The sequence below is a fragment of the Tamandua tetradactyla genome, chromosome 1, assembly GCF_023851605.1.
Source record: "Tamandua tetradactyla isolate mTamTet1 chromosome 1, mTamTet1.pri, whole genome shotgun sequence".
Taxonomy (NCBI): domain Eukaryota; kingdom Metazoa; phylum Chordata; class Mammalia; order Pilosa; family Myrmecophagidae; genus Tamandua; species Tamandua tetradactyla.
The window spans coordinates 196,798,603-196,815,460 of record NC_135327.1 but is presented as its reverse complement, the minus strand read 5'-3'; the positions used below and the strand labels follow the sequence as shown (position 1 = coordinate 196,815,460).

Here is a 16,858-nt window from a genome sequence, read left to right as displayed (position 1 = left end):
ATACCCCCAGCCCTCCTCCCTCTATCATTCTCACATGCAGCTTTATTCAGTGTTTTAACATAATTGTATTACAGTTAGGTAGTATTGTGTTGCTGTCCATTTCTGAGTTTTTACATTCATTCCTATCGCACAATCTGTATCCCTTCAGCTCCAGTTACCCAATATCTTACCCTATTTCTATGTCCTGATGGTATCTGTTACCAATGAAATATTCCAAGTTCAAAAAATATATTTTTAATAATACTGAAATTAACATAGTGAAAGTACTGGTTTTTAATATCAAGATTACCATTTGTGAGTAACTTTTAGAGATTTCCATAATGATGTCTTGTCATAATACCTAGGGTTACGTGTAAAAATTTTGTTTTTTTCCTGTCCATTTATTTGTTTATTTTGGATTAGGGTCTGTTAATGCTTCTAATGACTATCGGTTCCGATTTAGAGGTTATTGGTATAGGCAGATAAGATAGGAGTCTTCTGTTTTATCAATATACTTTATCAGATAGGTAGAATTGACTTTCAGAGTCATATATATTAATGCAGTTCACTTCCTTTTTGGTCTAGTAATGATCTAACTATTGGTTATATGTGTCAGTTTAAGTATAAAAGTTTGTGTAAAACCCTATATGATTTTGTTTAGTGGTATTATTTTCAAAGGTAGACGCTCATAACTGTTTTTGAGTCCAGTGCCAATTGATACCACGTTATAGTGCCAATTGGGATGAATAGAATGGCAGGATTCTTATATTGTTGAGCTATATCAATTTAACTTTAACTTTTTTACTTTGTTCTGATATGAAAATTTATTTGTTTTTTCTTTTTTGAGCTATCATTTTTTCTTGTAAAATTTTTTTTACCAACTTATTAATATACCATTTTAACTTTATATTTAGATGTGGTAGATTATAGGGTTATTTGCCAAGTAATTCTGGCTTTCTTCTCTTTTGAATACATCATGAGTTTGCATGTGGGCTCTTTCAGGGGCCAGGTACTTAGGCGTTTCCACTGAATTGTGTGTGGAGGTTATGTGGGTCACTTCTGGACTGGAGGAATATCCTCCAGACATAGTATCGGTGTTTGAGATGCTAACTGCTTTGAGATTTTGGGTCCTCCAGTGAGGACATGTTGAGCAAAGATGTATTTATACATATTTAGTTTGTGATTAGTCAGAGACCATAATATTTCAAACAGAAGTTTAACAAGAAATTACCATTTATTTATTGCTGCATAGCATATTATTCCAAAACAGAGTGGCTTAAGACAACAAACATGTTATTGTATATTAAGATTTTGGGGGTCAGAAATTAAATTAAGGTAGCACTTAGCTAGGTCGTTCTGCTCAGCATTTGTTAGCTGGGGTCTCTTGTTGCTGTTCATTTGGCATCTAAGCTGATATAGAGTATCCACGACAGTTTTAATCTTATGCCTTTTGTCTTGATGGGGATGGCTAGAAGGCTGGCGTTAACTGTAGCCTACTCCTGTTCTCCATAAATTATGAGACTTATTTCGTGGCTCAGGACTCTAACACACCAAAGGGAGCTGTTAGTCCTTTTAAAGGGAAGTTCTGGATTGGCATACTGTCATCCTTTTCTATTGAAAAGTGTTTGCAATTGAGCTCACATCCAGGCATTGTGGGAGAGGGAAGAGTTGAGTCTGCCTCTAGATGGGAGGAGTACTAAATATTGCAGCCATTTTTAATTTGCCACAGAAGTTTTATTATGTTTTACATAGTATTCCCAATTTACTTTTTTTATTTTTTATTTTTTGCATGGGCAGGCACCGGGAATCGAACCCAAGTCTCCAGCATGGCAGGTGAGAACTCTGCCACTGAGCCACCGTGGCCTACCCTCAATTTACTTTTTGTACTTATAAATTAAGTGTTTTGAACTGAACACAGTTTTAAGAAAACTGTTATTTGGTGTCATATATGTTGAACTTAAAAATAATCGGTTGTATATTTCTTTTGTGCACACTACTCACTTTTTTGTTCTTGAGGAAATAAACTGTTTGGAGGTAGATTTGATCCACTTTATATTCTTGATTAATACTTCGACTTAGTTTGTTAGGTTCTTTAGGGTATGAACTTCTCAAAGTGCCCACTGGAGGGGGAACTTTGAGTTTTCATTATATAGATCTTATGCATGTTTTGTTAAAGTTATACCTGCTTTCATGTTTGGACACACTATTGTAAATAATATTTTAAACTAATTTTGACCTCCAATTGTGCATTGCCTTTATATAAAAAATAGGATTGATTTTTTTGTGTGTTTTCTTTATATCCTGCGACCTTGCTAAACTCCCTTATTTGTATGAGGTAGGTCATTTTTTAGCTACAGGATTTTTTTAGCTGCCCTTTAATAGATGAAGGAGTTCCCTTTTATTCGTATTTGGCTGGAATTTTTATTATGAATGGATGTTGAAGTGTTTCAAGTGATTTTTCCTGCATCAGGTGGATCAGTCATAATGTTTTCCTCCTTTAGATTGTTGATATGTGGCTTATATTAATTGATTTGTTTGAATATCGAACCTCCCTTGCATTCTGGAGGATAACATTTAGTTATGGTAATATTTATGGTGTATGGTGTATTTTTTTTTTAATATATTGCTGTATTTGATTTTCTTTGGAGTTATATAATGTTAATGAGGTATGTTGGTTTGGTTTAAGTATGATGATAATTAACTCTGGCCTGATTAAATGAATTGGAAAATATTACTTCTACTTCAGTTTTCTATAAAGTTTATATAGAATTGGCATTTTGTTTTCCATAATGTTTGGTGTAAATTTTCAGTGAAGCCACCTGAGCTTGTAGTTCTCATTGTTGGAATATTTTAAGCTACAAATTAGTAGGTAATAGGAATATTCAGGTTAGGTTTTCCTGGGTGAGTTTTGGGAGTTTGTGTCTTGAAGGAATTTGTTCCTTTTATGTTGTTGAAATTATTGACATAAAGTAGTCCATAATATTTTGTTACTATCCTTTTAATTTGTCTAGGATCTTTATATTGCCTCTTTCTTTCATGAAAATTGTAATTCCACCCCCACCCCCAACATTGACCCCCTTTGGTTCTATTTATTTTCACTCTTATTTTACTGTTTCCTCCTATTTTCTGGAACTGAGAGTTTATAATTGGATGTTATTTCAATTCTTTAAATATTTGGTGGGGTTTGACAGTGAAACCACCTCGACCAGGAGATTTCTTTTTCAGAAATTTGTTGTGTTTTGATTACTAATTTAAATTCTTTAGCAATTTATTGGATTATTCAGATTATCTATTGAACTTTGAGTGAGTTTTGATAGTTTGTTATTTTTGCGTAATTGGCCCATTGCATCTAAATTGTTTTAGATTCATTTATAGTATGGTCATAATATCCTTTTAATGTCTGGTGTGTCTATCTTTTCTTTCACTGTTGATATTGGTAATTTTGTGTTTTCTCTCTTTCTTTGTTTTTATAGAGGCTTATCAGTTTTACCGATCTAGTAAAATTTGTGGTTCTATTGATTTTCTTTACCATTCTTCTGTTTTTAATTCATTGTTTCTTGCTCTTATCTTTATATTTACTTCATTGTTCTTGCCTTAGGTTTATTTTGTAATTCTTCTTACAGTATCTTAAGGTAGAAACTTAGATTTTGATTTGAGACCTTTTTTATTCTCTAACGTAAGCATTTGGTGTTGTGAATCTGTCTGTGTATTAATTGCATCCCATATGATTTGATATGTTGTATTTTCATTTTCATTCTTTAAAAAATATTTTCTAATCCACCCTGTGACCTCTTTTTTGGCTCATCTGTTATGTAGGTGTTATAACTTGCCCTGTGTTGGAGATTTTTTATGTTATCAACTTACAGTTTAATTCCTTTATTATTAGAAAATACTTGTATGTTTTCAGATCTTTTACATTTGTTAAGGTTTGTTTTGTGAGCTAAAATATGGCTTATTCACTAACAGGTTCCATGTTACACATGTAAAGAATGTGTATTTTGCTTTATTGTTTTAACTATTTCACAAATATCAAGTAGGTCCAGTTGGTCTATGGTGTTATTCAGTCCATCTGTATAATTGCTAATTTTCTGTTCATGTTGGGTGAACTTTTACTGAGAAAATATTTAAATCTCTGAATCTGACTTTAAATTTGTCTGTAATTCCTTTCAGTTCTCTTAGTTTTTTTTTTTATTAATTAAAAAAAGAATTAACAAAACAATTAGAAATCATTCCATTCTACATGTACAATCAGTAATTCTTAATAATATCACATAGTTGCATATTCATCATTTCTTAGTACATTTGCATCGATTTAGAAAAAGAAACAAAAAACAACAGAATAAGAATTAAAACAATAATAGAAAGAAAAAAAAAAACAAAACAAAAAACCTATACCTCACATGTAGCTTCATTCAGTGTTTTAACATAATTGCATTACAATTGGGTAGTATTGTGCTGTCCATTTCTGAGTTTTTATATCCAGTCCCGTTGTACAGTCTGTATCCCTTCAGCTCCAATTACCCCTTCTCTTTTTTTTTTTAATTAATGGAAAAAAACAGATTAACCTAACATTTAGAAATCATACCATTCTACATATGCAATCAGTAATTCTTAACATCATCACATAGATGCATGATCATCATTTCTTAGTACATTTGCATCGGTTTAGAAGAACTAGCAACATAACCGAAAAAGATATAGAATGTTAATATAGAGAAAAAAATAAAAGTAATAATAGTAAAATCAAAACAAAACAAAACAAAAACCTATAGCTCAGATGCAGCTTCATTCAGTGTTTTAACATGATTACTTTACAATTAGGTATTATTGTGCTGTCCATTTTTGAGTTTTTGTATCTAGTCCTGTTACACCGTCTGTATCCCTTCAACTCCAATTGCCCATTATCTTACCCTGTTTCTACCTCCTGCTGGACTCCGTTACCAATGACATATTCCAAATTTATTCTCGAATGTCTGTTCACATCAGTGGGACCATACAGTATTTGTCCTTTAGTTTTTGGCTAGACTCACTCAGCATAATGTTCTCTAGGTCCATCCATGTTATTACATGCTTCATAAGTTTATCCTGTCTTAAAGCTGCATAGTATTCCATCGTATGTGTATACCACAGTTTGTTTAGCCACTCTTCTGTTGATGGAGATTTCAGCTGTTTCCATCTCTTTGCATTGTAAATAACCCTGCTATAAACATTGGTGTGCAAATGTCCGTTTGTGTCTTTGCCCTTAATTCCTTTGAGTAGATACCCAGCAATGGTATTGCTGGGTCGTATGGCAATTCTATATTCAGCTTTTTGAGGAACCACCAAACTGCCTTCCACAGTGGTTGCACCATTTGACATTCCCACCAACAGTGGATAAGTGTGCCTCTTTCTCCGCATCCTCTCCAGCACTTGTCATTTTCTGTTTTGTTGCTAATGGCCATTCTGGTGGGTGTGAGAAGATATCTCATTGTGGTTTTGATTTGCATTTCTCTAATGGCCAGGGACATTGAGCATCACTTCATGTGCCTTTTGGCCTTGTATTTCCTCTTCTGGTGGGTGTCTGTTCAAGTCTTTTTCCCATTTTGTAATTGGTTTGGCTGTCTTTTTGTGGTTGAGATGAACAACCTCTTTATAAATTCTGGATACTAGACCTTTATCTGATATATCATTTCCAAATATTGTCTCCCATTGTGTAGGCTGTCTTTCTACTTTCTTGATGAAGTTCTTTGATGCACAAAAGTGTTTAATTTTGAGGAGCTCCCATTTATTTATTTCCTTCTTCAGTGTTCTTGCTTTAGGTTTAAGGTCCATAAAACCGCCTCCAGTTGTAAGATCCGTAAGATATCTCCCAACATTTTCCTCTAACTGTTTTATGGTCTTAGACCTAATGTTTAGATCTTTGATCCATTTTGAGTTAACTTTTGTATAGGGTGTGAGAGATGGGTCTTCTTTCATTCTTTTGCATATGGATATCCAATTCTCTAGGCACCATTTATTGAAGAGACTGTTCTGTCCCAGGTGAGTTGGCTTGACTGCCTTATCAAAGATCAAATGTCCATAGATGAGAGGGTCTATATCTGAGCACTGTATTCGATTCCATTGGTCGATATATCTATCTTTATGCCAATACCATGCTGTTTTGACCACTGTGGCTTCATAATATGCCTTAAAGTCAGGCAGCGCGAGACCTCCAGCTTCGTTTTTTTCCCTCAAGATGTTTTTAGCAATTCGGGGCACCCTGCCCTTCCAGATAAATTTGCTTATTGGTTTTTCTATTTCTGAAAAATAAGTTGTTGGGATTTTGATTGGTATTGCATTGAATCTGTAAATCAATTTAGGTAGGATTGACATCTTAACTATATTTAGTCTTCCAATCCATGAACACGGTATGCCCTTCCATCTATTTAGGTCTTCTGTGATTTCTTTTAACATTTTTTTGTAGTTTTCTTTGTATAGGTTTTTTGTCTCTTTAATTAAATTTATTCCTAGGTATTTTATTCTTTTAGTTGCAATTGTAAATGGGATTCGTTTCTTGATTTCCCCCTCAACTCGTTCATTACTAGTGTATAGAAATGCTACAGATTTTTGAATGTTGATCTTGTAACCTGCTACTTTGCTGTACTCATTTATTAGCTCTAGTAGTTTTGTTGTGGATTTTTCCGGGTTTTCGACGTATAGTATCATATCGTCTGCAAACAGTGATAGTTTTACTTCTTCCTTTCCAATTTTGATGCCTTGCATTTCTTTTTCTTGTCTAATTGCTCTGGCTAGAACCTCCAACACAATGTTGAATAATAGTGGTGATAGTGGACATCCTTGTCTTGTTCCTGATCTTAGGGGGAAAGTTTTCAATTTTTCCCCATTGAGGATGATATTAGCTGTGGGTTTTTCATATATTCCCTCTATCATTTCAAGGAAGTTCCCTTGTATTCCTATCTTTTGAAGTGTTTTCAGCAGGAAAGGATGTTGAATCTTGTCAAATGCCTTCTCTGCATCAATTGAGATGATCATGTGATTTTTCTGCTTTGATTTGTTGATATGGTGTATTACATTAATTGATTTTCTTATGTTGAACCATCCTTGCATACCTGGGATGAATCCTACTTGGTCATGATGTATAATTCTTTTAATGTGTTGTTGGATACGATTTGCTAGAATTTTATTGAGGATTTTTGCATCTGTATTCATTAGAGAGATTGGTCTGTAGTTTTCTTTTTTTGTAATATCTTTGCCTGGTTTTGGTATGAGGGTGATGTTGGCTTCATAGAATGAATTAGGTAGTTTTCCCTCCACTTCGATTATGTTGAAGAGTTTGAGGAGAGTAGGTACTAATTCTTTCTGGAATGTTTGATAGAATTCACATGTGAAGCCGTCTGATCCTGGAGTTTTCTTTTTAGGGAGCTTTTGAATAACTAATTCAATCTCTTTACTTGTGATTGGTTTGTTGAGGTCATCTATTTCTTCTTGAGTCAAAGTTGGTTGTTCATGTCTTTCCAGGAACCTGTCCATTTCTTCTAAATTGTTGTATTTATTAGCGTAAAGTTGTTCATAGTATCCTGTTATTATCTCCTTTATTTCTGTGAGGTCAGTAGTTATGTCTCCTCTTTCATTTCTAATCTTATTTATTTGCATCCTCTGTCTTCTTCTTTTTGTCAATCTTGCTAAGGGCCCATCAATCTTGTTGATTTTCTCATAGAACCAACTTCTGGTCTTATTGATTTTCTCTATTGTTTTCATGTTTTCAATTTCATTTATTTCTGCTCTAATCTTTGTTATTTCTTTCGTTTTGCTTGCTGTTTTACATTTGAAGTCTAACTTGTTGGATATTAGTATAGCCACTCCTGCTCTTTTCTGATTGTTATTTGCATGAAATATCTTTTCCCAACCTTTCACTTTCAACCTATGTTTATCTTTGGGTCTAAGATGTGTTTCCTGTAGACAGCATATAGAAGGATCCTGTTTTTTAATCCATTCTGCAAATCTATGTCTTTTGATTGGGGAAAACAGTCCATTGACATTTAGTGTTATTACTGTTTGGATAATATTTTCCTCTAACATTTTGCCTTTTGTATTATATATATCGTATCTGATTTTCCTTCTTTCTACACTCTTCTCCATACCTCTCTCTTCTGTCTTTTTGTATCTGACTCTAGTGCTCCCTTTAGTATTTCTTGCAGAGCTGGTCTCTTGGTCACAAATTCTCTCAGTGACTTTTTGTCTGAGAATGTTTTAATTTCTCCCTCATTTTTGAAGGACAATTTTGCTGGATATAGGAGTCTTGGTTGGCAGTTTTTCTCTTTTAGTAATTTAAATATATCATACCACTGTCTTCTAGCCTCCATGGTTTCTGTTGAGAAATCTACACATAGTCTTATTGGGTTTCCCTTGTATGTGATGGATTGTTTTTCTCTTGCTGCTTTCAAGATCCTCTCTTTCTCTTTGATCTCTGACATTCTAACTAGTAAGTTTCTTGGAGAACGCCTATTTGGGTCTAATCTCTTTGGGGTGTGCTGCACTTCTTGGATCTGTAATTTTAGGTCTTTCATAAGAGTTGGGAAATTTTCAGTGAAAATTTCTTCCATTAGTTCTTCTCCTCCTTTTCCCTTCTCTTCTCCTTCTGGGACACCCACAACACGTATATTTGTGCGCTTCATATTGTCCTTGAGTTCCCTGATACCCTGTTCAAATTTTTCCATTCTTTTCCCGATAGTTTCTGTTTGTTTTTGGAATTCAGATGTTCCATCCTCCAAATCACTAATTCTATCTTCTGTCTCTTTGAATCTATCGTTGTACGTATCCATTGCTTTTTCTGTCTTTTCTACTTTGTCCTTCACTTCCATAAGTTTTGTGATTTGTTTTTTCAGTTTTTCTATTTCTTCTTTATGTTCAGCCCATGTCTTGTTCATGTCCTCCCTCAATTTATCGATTTCGTTTTTGAAGAGGTTTTCCATTTCTGTTCGTATATTCAGCATTAGTTGTCTCAGCTCCTGTATCTCATTTGAATTATTGGTTTGTTCCTTTGACTGGGCCATGTTTTCAATTATTTGAGCGTGATCCGTTATCTTCTGTTGGCATCTGCGCATTTAGACAGATTTCCCTGGGTATTGGATCCAAAAGTTTGGAAGATTTTTCTGTGAAATCTCTGGGTTCTGTTTTTCTTATCCTGCCCAGTAGGTGGCGCTCGTGGCACACGTTTGTCTGCGGGTCCCACCAGTAAATGGTGCTGTGGGACCTTTAACTTTGGAAAACTCTTGCCGTCCGGGAGGTTCGCTAGCCGAAGCGGCTTGGAAGAGTGCGAGTCGGCCCGGGGTCCGAACGTGGGGAGGGTTGCTGGCCGTCGCAGCCCGGGAAAGCGCCCGTCCGAATTTCGTAATCAGCCCGGGGCGACAAGCGTGGCGGGAGGGCGCCAGCGGCAGCGGCCCGCCCGGGAGAGTGCACGTTCCCGGGGAGTCACGTGTTTGGAAGGGGCCTCCCGTACCCGTCACTGTTCTCCGCGGCCTGGGGAGTTCCGATCCAGTTCTCTCAGTTGTTCTGGGGGGGCCGCGCGTGGTGTGGGCGCCCGCCGCCGCGGTTTCAGGGGACCGCCTCTCCAATTCTCCCAGCCGGCCCGGGAAGGGGGAAGGGAGTGACTACGGCCGCTTACCACCCCGCCCGGTGAAGCCCGCGTGCCTCGGTGATCTCACCCGAGCGGCTTCTCTCAGCCAGCCAGCCGTTCCAGGATGGGGTACGCTGTCTTTTTTTTCTCTGTTGTGGCTTTGGGAGCTGTTCTGTATCGTTTCTACTCCCCTAGTAGCTGTCCTGGAGAAGAAACTAAGATCTGCGCGTCTTACTAAGCCGCCATCTTCTCCGGAAGTCCTTAGTTTTTGTTTTACTTGTAGTTCATGAAAGAACTTTTTTATACTTGTACTGTTAATCACAATCTTTGTCCACCACAAAATTCACTGTTATACAGTCTCAGTTTTCAACCTCTAGCTCCTTTTAGAGGCATATTTAACTCTAAACTTCTCTTTCAGCCGCATTTACACAGAATTTAGAACTGTTAACTATATGCAAAATAATGTACTACCATCACCTCTGTCCATTTTCAAACATTTTTAAGTCAACTTGGTTAAAAATTCTGCACATATTACGCCATCGCTCCCCTTTCTCTACCCTGATTCTATCTGCTTGCAACCTGTATTCTAGATTTTAGCAGTATTGTTTACATAGTATAACTAATTCATATTAGTGAAATCACACAATGTCTGTCCTTTTGTGTCTGACTTATTTCCTACAACATAATGTTCTTAAGATTGATCCATGTTTTTGCGTGCTTCAGGACTTCATTCCTTCTTTACTGCTGGATAATACTCCATTTTACATATAAACCACTTTTTTTTTTTAATCCATTCATTTGTTGATGGACACTCGGGTTGTTTCCATGTTTTGGCAGTTGTGAATAATGCATCTGTGAATATCAGTGTGCAAATGTCAGTTTGTGTCCCTGCTTTCTTCTTCTGGGTATATAGCAAGTAGTAGGATTGCCAGATTATAAGGCAAATTTATACTTAGCTTTCTAAGAAACCACCAAACTGTCTTCCACAGTGGCTCCACCATTTGACATTCCCATCAGCAGTGAGTATTCCTATTCTCCACATCCTCTCCAACACTTGTGTTTCCTGATTGATTAATAGTGCCCATTTTAGTAGGTGGGAAATGGTACCTCTTTGTGGTTTTGATTAGCATTTCCCTAATAGCTAGTGAAGCTGTGCACCTTTTCATGTGCTTCTTCGCCATCTGTACTTTCTCTTTGGAGAAATGTCTATACATGTCTTTTGCTCATTTTTAAATTATGTTCTTTGCCTTTTTATTGTTGAGCTGTGGTATTTATTTATATACTCTGGGTATCAAGCCATGATCAGATATGTGATTTTGAAATATTTTCTCCCATTGAGTTGGCTGCCTTTTTACCCTTTTGACAAAGTCCTTTGAGTAGTTTTCATTTATTTGTGTATTCTTTCATTGCTTGCATGTTGGATATAAGGTCTAAGAAACTACCATATATCACTATAGATCATGAAGATGCTTCCCTACATTTTCTTCTATGAGTTTTATGGTACTAGTTCTTATATGTTGGCCTTTGATCCTTTTTGAGTTAATTTTTGAATAGGATGTGAAGGTAGGAGTCATCTTTCATTCTTGTGGATATAGATATCCAGTTTTTCTATAGCACATTTGTTGAAGAGACTCTTCTGTCATAGTTTAGTGGACTTGGGAGCCTTTTCAAAAATAAAATGACCCTATGGTCTTTCTGAGCTCCTAGTTCTGTTCCATTGATTAGTATGTCTGCCTTTATGTCAGTACCATGCTGATTTTTTTTTCTTCTTCTTCTTTTAAAAACGGAAATTTACTAAGTTGTAAGTTTATGTATTTTAAGGCTGTGAATTTGTCCAGATTAAAGCAAGGTTATAGAGATGTCCAGTCTAAGGCACCCAGGGAAGGATAACTTGGTTCCAGAAGGCCAATGACATTCAGGGTTTCTCTTTCAACATGACAAACATGGCCACATCTGCTAGCTTTCTCTCCAGGCTTCTTGTTTCATGAAGCTCCCCTGGGCTCGTTTTCTTTCTTCAGCTCCAGAGGTCTCTGGCTGCGTGGGCTCTTCTGCCTTTTTACAAAATGGTTCCCTCTTAAAGGGCTCCTGTAGGCAACACCTCCTTGAATGGGTGGAGATACATCTCCATGGAACCCATCTAATCAAAAGTTACCACCCACAATTGGGTGGGTCACATCTCCATGAGAACAATCAAAAAGCTCCCACCCAGCAATACTGAAAGAGGTTTAAAGGGCATGGTTTTTCTGGGCTCCACAACAGATCAAATCGGCACATTCTACCCTTTGGATGCACAAAAGACATGTTCTTTCCAATTGCAAAATATCTTCATTCCATATCAATATCAGAAAGCCTTAAACAATTTCAGTAGCAATACAAATACAATATAAAGTCAGAAACAGTACAAAATTTCATGAAAGTTGCGTACATGGTCTGTCCTAAGGCAAAATTCTCCTCAGACTCTGGACCTATGAAAGTCAGAACAAGTTATTTGCTGCCAACGTAAAAAGGAGGGACAGTCAGAGGATAAATACCCCCATTTCCATAGGGAGAAATTGGAAGGAACACAGGGATCATCAGACCCAAACAGTTTGAAAAAGTTGCAGGCAAACTCCATTAGTTTTCAAACTGACAGTCATTTATTTATATTCGGGGTTTTGGAATGCAGCATTCCTACCCTTTTCAAGGTAGCGAAGCAGTCCACCTCTCAGAATGCAACCTTGGGAAACACTGGGGAGACCACCTTTTTCTTAGCTCAACCCTCTCCAAGCAATGGGGCCTCATCTGGGCCCTCTGCCAAGTCTGGGGCACATGTTCAACCCCTCCATGTGGTGGCAGCCAGGCTCTCCCCAGTCTCCAGTGAATGTGCCTCACCCTCTTCAAGGCCTGATGTGGCAAAACTCTTCCACTTCAAGGAGATGGAATGCCCACTCCCTGCCTTTGGGGCAGTCTCACCCTCTCCAAGTACTTGGGTGGGTCTGCTCTCCTGGCCCTAGGCTGCCTCTGAAGACATTTTACTTTCACTTTGTTCCTTTTCTGAGGCCCCCCCCCCGCCCCGCCTCAGTCCAGACTGCCAGCAGTTCCGCTTATACAGATTCCACAACATTCTTGTTGGCTTTCTATGTAGTATGCAAGGATTATGCCCATCTGACATAGGGAATTTCCACAGATCCTTCCTGGATAACTCCATCTCCAATTATGGCTTTTTCTGAAATGGCTGACTGGTTCCATATTTGGTTAAATCCTCGTCTGGGGCACTATTCTCTGGGGCCTGTCTCCCTTTCTGGAAGCCCAAGAATTTTCCAGACTATCAATTTCTGGCTTCCTTGTGCCCAAGAGTTCAGTTCTCAGCTTATCTTTTCCCTGTCGCATTTTGCTATAAGCTGCAAGGAGAAACCAGGCTACTCTTTCCACATTTAATTTGGAAATCTCTTCTGTTAAATATATAAGTTCATGGATTTAAAAATCTGCCCTCCATCTAAAACCAGCAGTCAGTTTTGATAAATTTTCTGCAACTTTAAAACAAGGGGCGCCTTCCTTCCACTTTGCGATAACATGTACCTCATTTCTGTCTAAGGCCTTATCAGAAGTGTCTTTAGAGTCCACATTTCTCATGAAACTCCCCCAGGGCATTTTCCTTTTTCATCTCCAAAGCTCTCTGCCTGTGTGGACTCTTGTCATGGTGCTGTTTTCACCAGTGTGACTTTATGATATGCTTTAAACATTCTCTTCAAATCATTCTAGGCCTTCTCTATCAAGCTGCTCACAATTCCTCCAAAGCATTCCCCTTATCCATTTAAAAAGCCTTTTCACCATGTTTGGTATTTGCAAACCACAGCACCCCACTTCTCTGGTACCAAAATCTGTTCTAGTTTGCAAGCTGGGGGGATGCGACATACTAGAAGTGGAACAGCTTTTAAAAAGAAGAATTTATTCAGTTGCAAGTTTACATGTTCTAAGGCCGTGAAAATGTCCAGATTAAAGCAAGGCTTTAGTAATGTCCAATCTGAGGCATCCAGGGAAAGATACCTTGGTTCAAGAAGGCTGATGACGTTCAGGGTTTCTTTCCCAACTGTAAAGGCACATGGCAAACATGGCAACATTTGCTGACTTTCTCTCTAGGCTTCTTGTTTGATGAAGCTCCCCCAGGGCATTTTCCTTCTTCATTTCCAAAGCTCTCTACCTGTGGGGCTCTTATTACCATGCTGTTTTGACCAGTGTGGCTTTATGATATGCTTTAAACATCAGTGAGTGTGATATGTCCCACTTCATTTTACTTTTTCAGGATTTGGCTATTCAAGGCCCCTAACTCTTCCAAATAAATTTCATAGTTAATTTTTCGATTTCTACAAAGAAGAGTATTGTAATTTTCATTTGTATTGCTAGAATTGGCATCTTAACAATATTTTGCTTTCCAGTTCATGTACACAGAATGCCCTTCCATTTATTTACATTTTATTCATTCTTTTTTAGCAATGCTTTGTAGTTTTCTGTGTATAGGTCCTTTACATCCTAGGTTAAATTTATTCCTAGATATTTCATTCTTTTAGTGGTGTTTGTAAAAATAATTTTTTCTTGATTTCCTTCTCATTTCTATACTCTTCTCCAGGTTTCCTCTCCTGTTTTTTCTTTTCAGCTAGCAGAAATCCCTTTAGTAGTTTTTCTTTAGTGTCAGTCTCTTGTTAATGAACTCTCTCAGTTTCTGTGGGTATTTTAAACTGTCCCTTATTTTTGAAGGACAGCTTTGCTGAATAAAGAATTCTTGGCTTGCAATTTTTCGCTCTCAGTGTCTTAAATATATCCTACCTCTGTCTTCTCATCTCTGTGATTTTTTTTATGAGAAATTGGCACTTAGTATTATTGCAGATCCTAGGTATATGATGAATCGCCTTTCTCTTGCTGCTTTCAAAAGTGTCTTTTTTGCATTTGTCAGATTAATCTGTGTCTTGGAGTCGATCTTTTCAGATTTATTCTGTTTGCAGTACATTGCTCTTCTTGTATTTGCATTTGTACATCTTTTTATAAGGCAAAGTATTGAGCTATTATTTCCTCAAATGGTATTCCTGACCCTTTTCCGTTCTCCTTTCCTTCTGAATACATCCATGATGATGTGTATGTTTGTGCACTTCATGTTTTTCAGTCATTTTCCTGAGAGCCTGCTCAAATTTTTCCATTTCAATTTGATTGCTCTGTCTCCTAGTTAGCTGATCCTTCTTCTGCGTCTTCAGATCTGCTGTTGTGTTTCTCTAGTGTATTTTAAATTTCATATATGGGAGCTTTCATTTCCCTGAGATCTGTTATTTTTCTGTGTATTCTTTCAAATTCTTCTTTATGCTTACCCAGCACCTTCTTAATATTCTTAATCTCTTTAGCCTTCTTGTTGAATTGGTATAGGAGATTTGTTTGAACATTTTTGATTAGTTGTTCCAATTCTTTGCCTTCTCTGACTTTTTAATTTGTTCCTTTGATTGGGCCAATATCTTCCTGTCTATTCATATGCCTTGTGATTTTTTGCTTATATCTGGCCATCTGATTTTCTTGAGGGTTTTATCTGAAAGTCAGTTTTTCTCTTGCCTAGTATTTTGTTTTGTTGTTGATAGGTTATATTCGGCTGTTCTTTGGCAGTTGAATTGTCAGTATTTCCCAGCAAAATGGGCCAGGCACCCATGTATAGGGTGTAGACCAGATCTAGTAGGCCCTGGGAGAGGGCCCAGAAAGATTCCAAAATGCCCCCTTTTTCCCTGTACTTTCCACCAACTGATCAGATGGCTCATGTTAGCTACCTATTTCCCTCAGCCCTATGATGGTAGGCTTTTGTGGCTTTTTGCCAAATCCACCTCTGAAGCAGTTGAAACAATGGCACCTGGCAGCATCTGACTGGGGTTGGAGAGGTTGGGGTGAAGTTGTGGGGATCCTATGTTTTCAGTTTGTTGGCCAGTATCTGCCTATGTTTGGCTGTGTTCCCCTCCGAACTTGGGGTAGAGGATTTCTGCAGCTGCTCCCCAGGTAGGAATTGGTTTGCCTGTTGCTGCTTCCCTCTAGAATTTTGTATGGGTGCCAGGAGCTGTGGAGGGAATTTCTCACAGTTTCTGACCAGGGTTTCTCAGTCTCTTCATTCTACACTTTCTTTGGTATTGTACTGTCCTCCCTTGGTCTCCAGATCTCCAAGGAGATTGACTTGGACAGTTTCTGCCTGGCTACTTAATGCTTTTGGGAGCTAAGCTGGTTCTGCCACTCCCTCTCTAATCCTCCATTTTGGAAGCTCCTCTTTGGAGGCCTTTTTGTATTCAGCACTTCTTAGCATGTCGTGTTGTGTCCTTGGTCTCTGTGGATTTGTGTCCCAATTTGGATATGCATGGGGATCTAACTCAACTACTGTTATTGATTTTATAGTCTGTGCCCCTTGTGGGTGATGGGCGGGGTCTGGGTTACTGCCTCTGAGCACTTTCCAAGCTGCATGGGACCTTTTGCTTTTCTTTTTTCTTTTTTTTTTGAATCATTTTCATAATAATTGTATATGAGTATATGTCTTATTTCACCATTTATGTTAATTTGGCATTGGTGTATACTGGTTGTTGTTTTTTTTTCCATGTAATTGAGATTTTCCTAACTCTTCATATACTGAGCAATTTTAGATTGTATACTGTGTATTTTGAATATTGTAAGTCTGGGTCTTGCTTAAATCTATGGAGAATGTTGAGTTTTTAAAAATTATAGTTAATTACTCTGATCAGATGTAGACTGCAACTCCATCTATCCTCTGTGATCTGTCACACTAATTTCTATACAGTTTTCAAAGCCTTTGCAGTAAAATTCAGATCTTATCTGCATGTGTGCCATCTACTGGCTAGTCTAGAATTTGGTCAGTGTCTATTAGTTCCATCTTTAAAGGCAAATAGGGAACTGATCTACATGAGGAGAATGGTATTGAGCCTAGGAGTTTATAAACAGATGTATGGTATTGCTTTTAGTACCTCCCCTTTCTCCAAACGCCTTGGTACTTTCCCAGGTGCTCTCCTTTTTTGTCCTTCTGTCAGATTAGCTGTCTCTTTAGTGGTCTGCTCGCACTCCTCTAATTGTCCTAGTTTGGGACCATTGTTTTGTACAGTATCCCTCAATTTAGGTTTATTATTGTTTCCTCATGATAAGTTTTAGATTGTAATTTTCACAGGTGTTCTTTAAATATGACATGTCATTCTCTGTGTATCACATCAGAAGGTGCACTTGTTGGTTGGTCCCGTTATTTAACTTTGATTACTTGATTGGTATCAGTCAGGTTTCTCCACT

The 16,858-nt window shown here is 37.5% G+C and overlaps 1 protein-coding gene across 20 annotated transcripts in view; it reads left to right on the top strand.

Moving 5' to 3' along the window:
• KMT2C (lysine methyltransferase 2C) overlaps positions 1-16,858 on the top strand; it is a 447,454-nt gene that overhangs the window by 183,542 nt on the left and 247,054 nt on the right. For 15 of the 20 annotated variants that reach the window (XM_077150489.1, XM_077150472.1, XM_077150479.1 and 12 more), the window contains one exon: positions 1,777-1,812. The exons of the other annotated variants lie outside the window; for them this stretch is intronic. In XM_077150489.1, the coding sequence (XP_077006604.1) occupies positions 1,777-1,812 (36 nt within the window). The remainder of the gene's footprint in view (positions 1-1,776; positions 1,813-16,858) is intronic. 20 annotated transcript variants of the gene reach the window in all.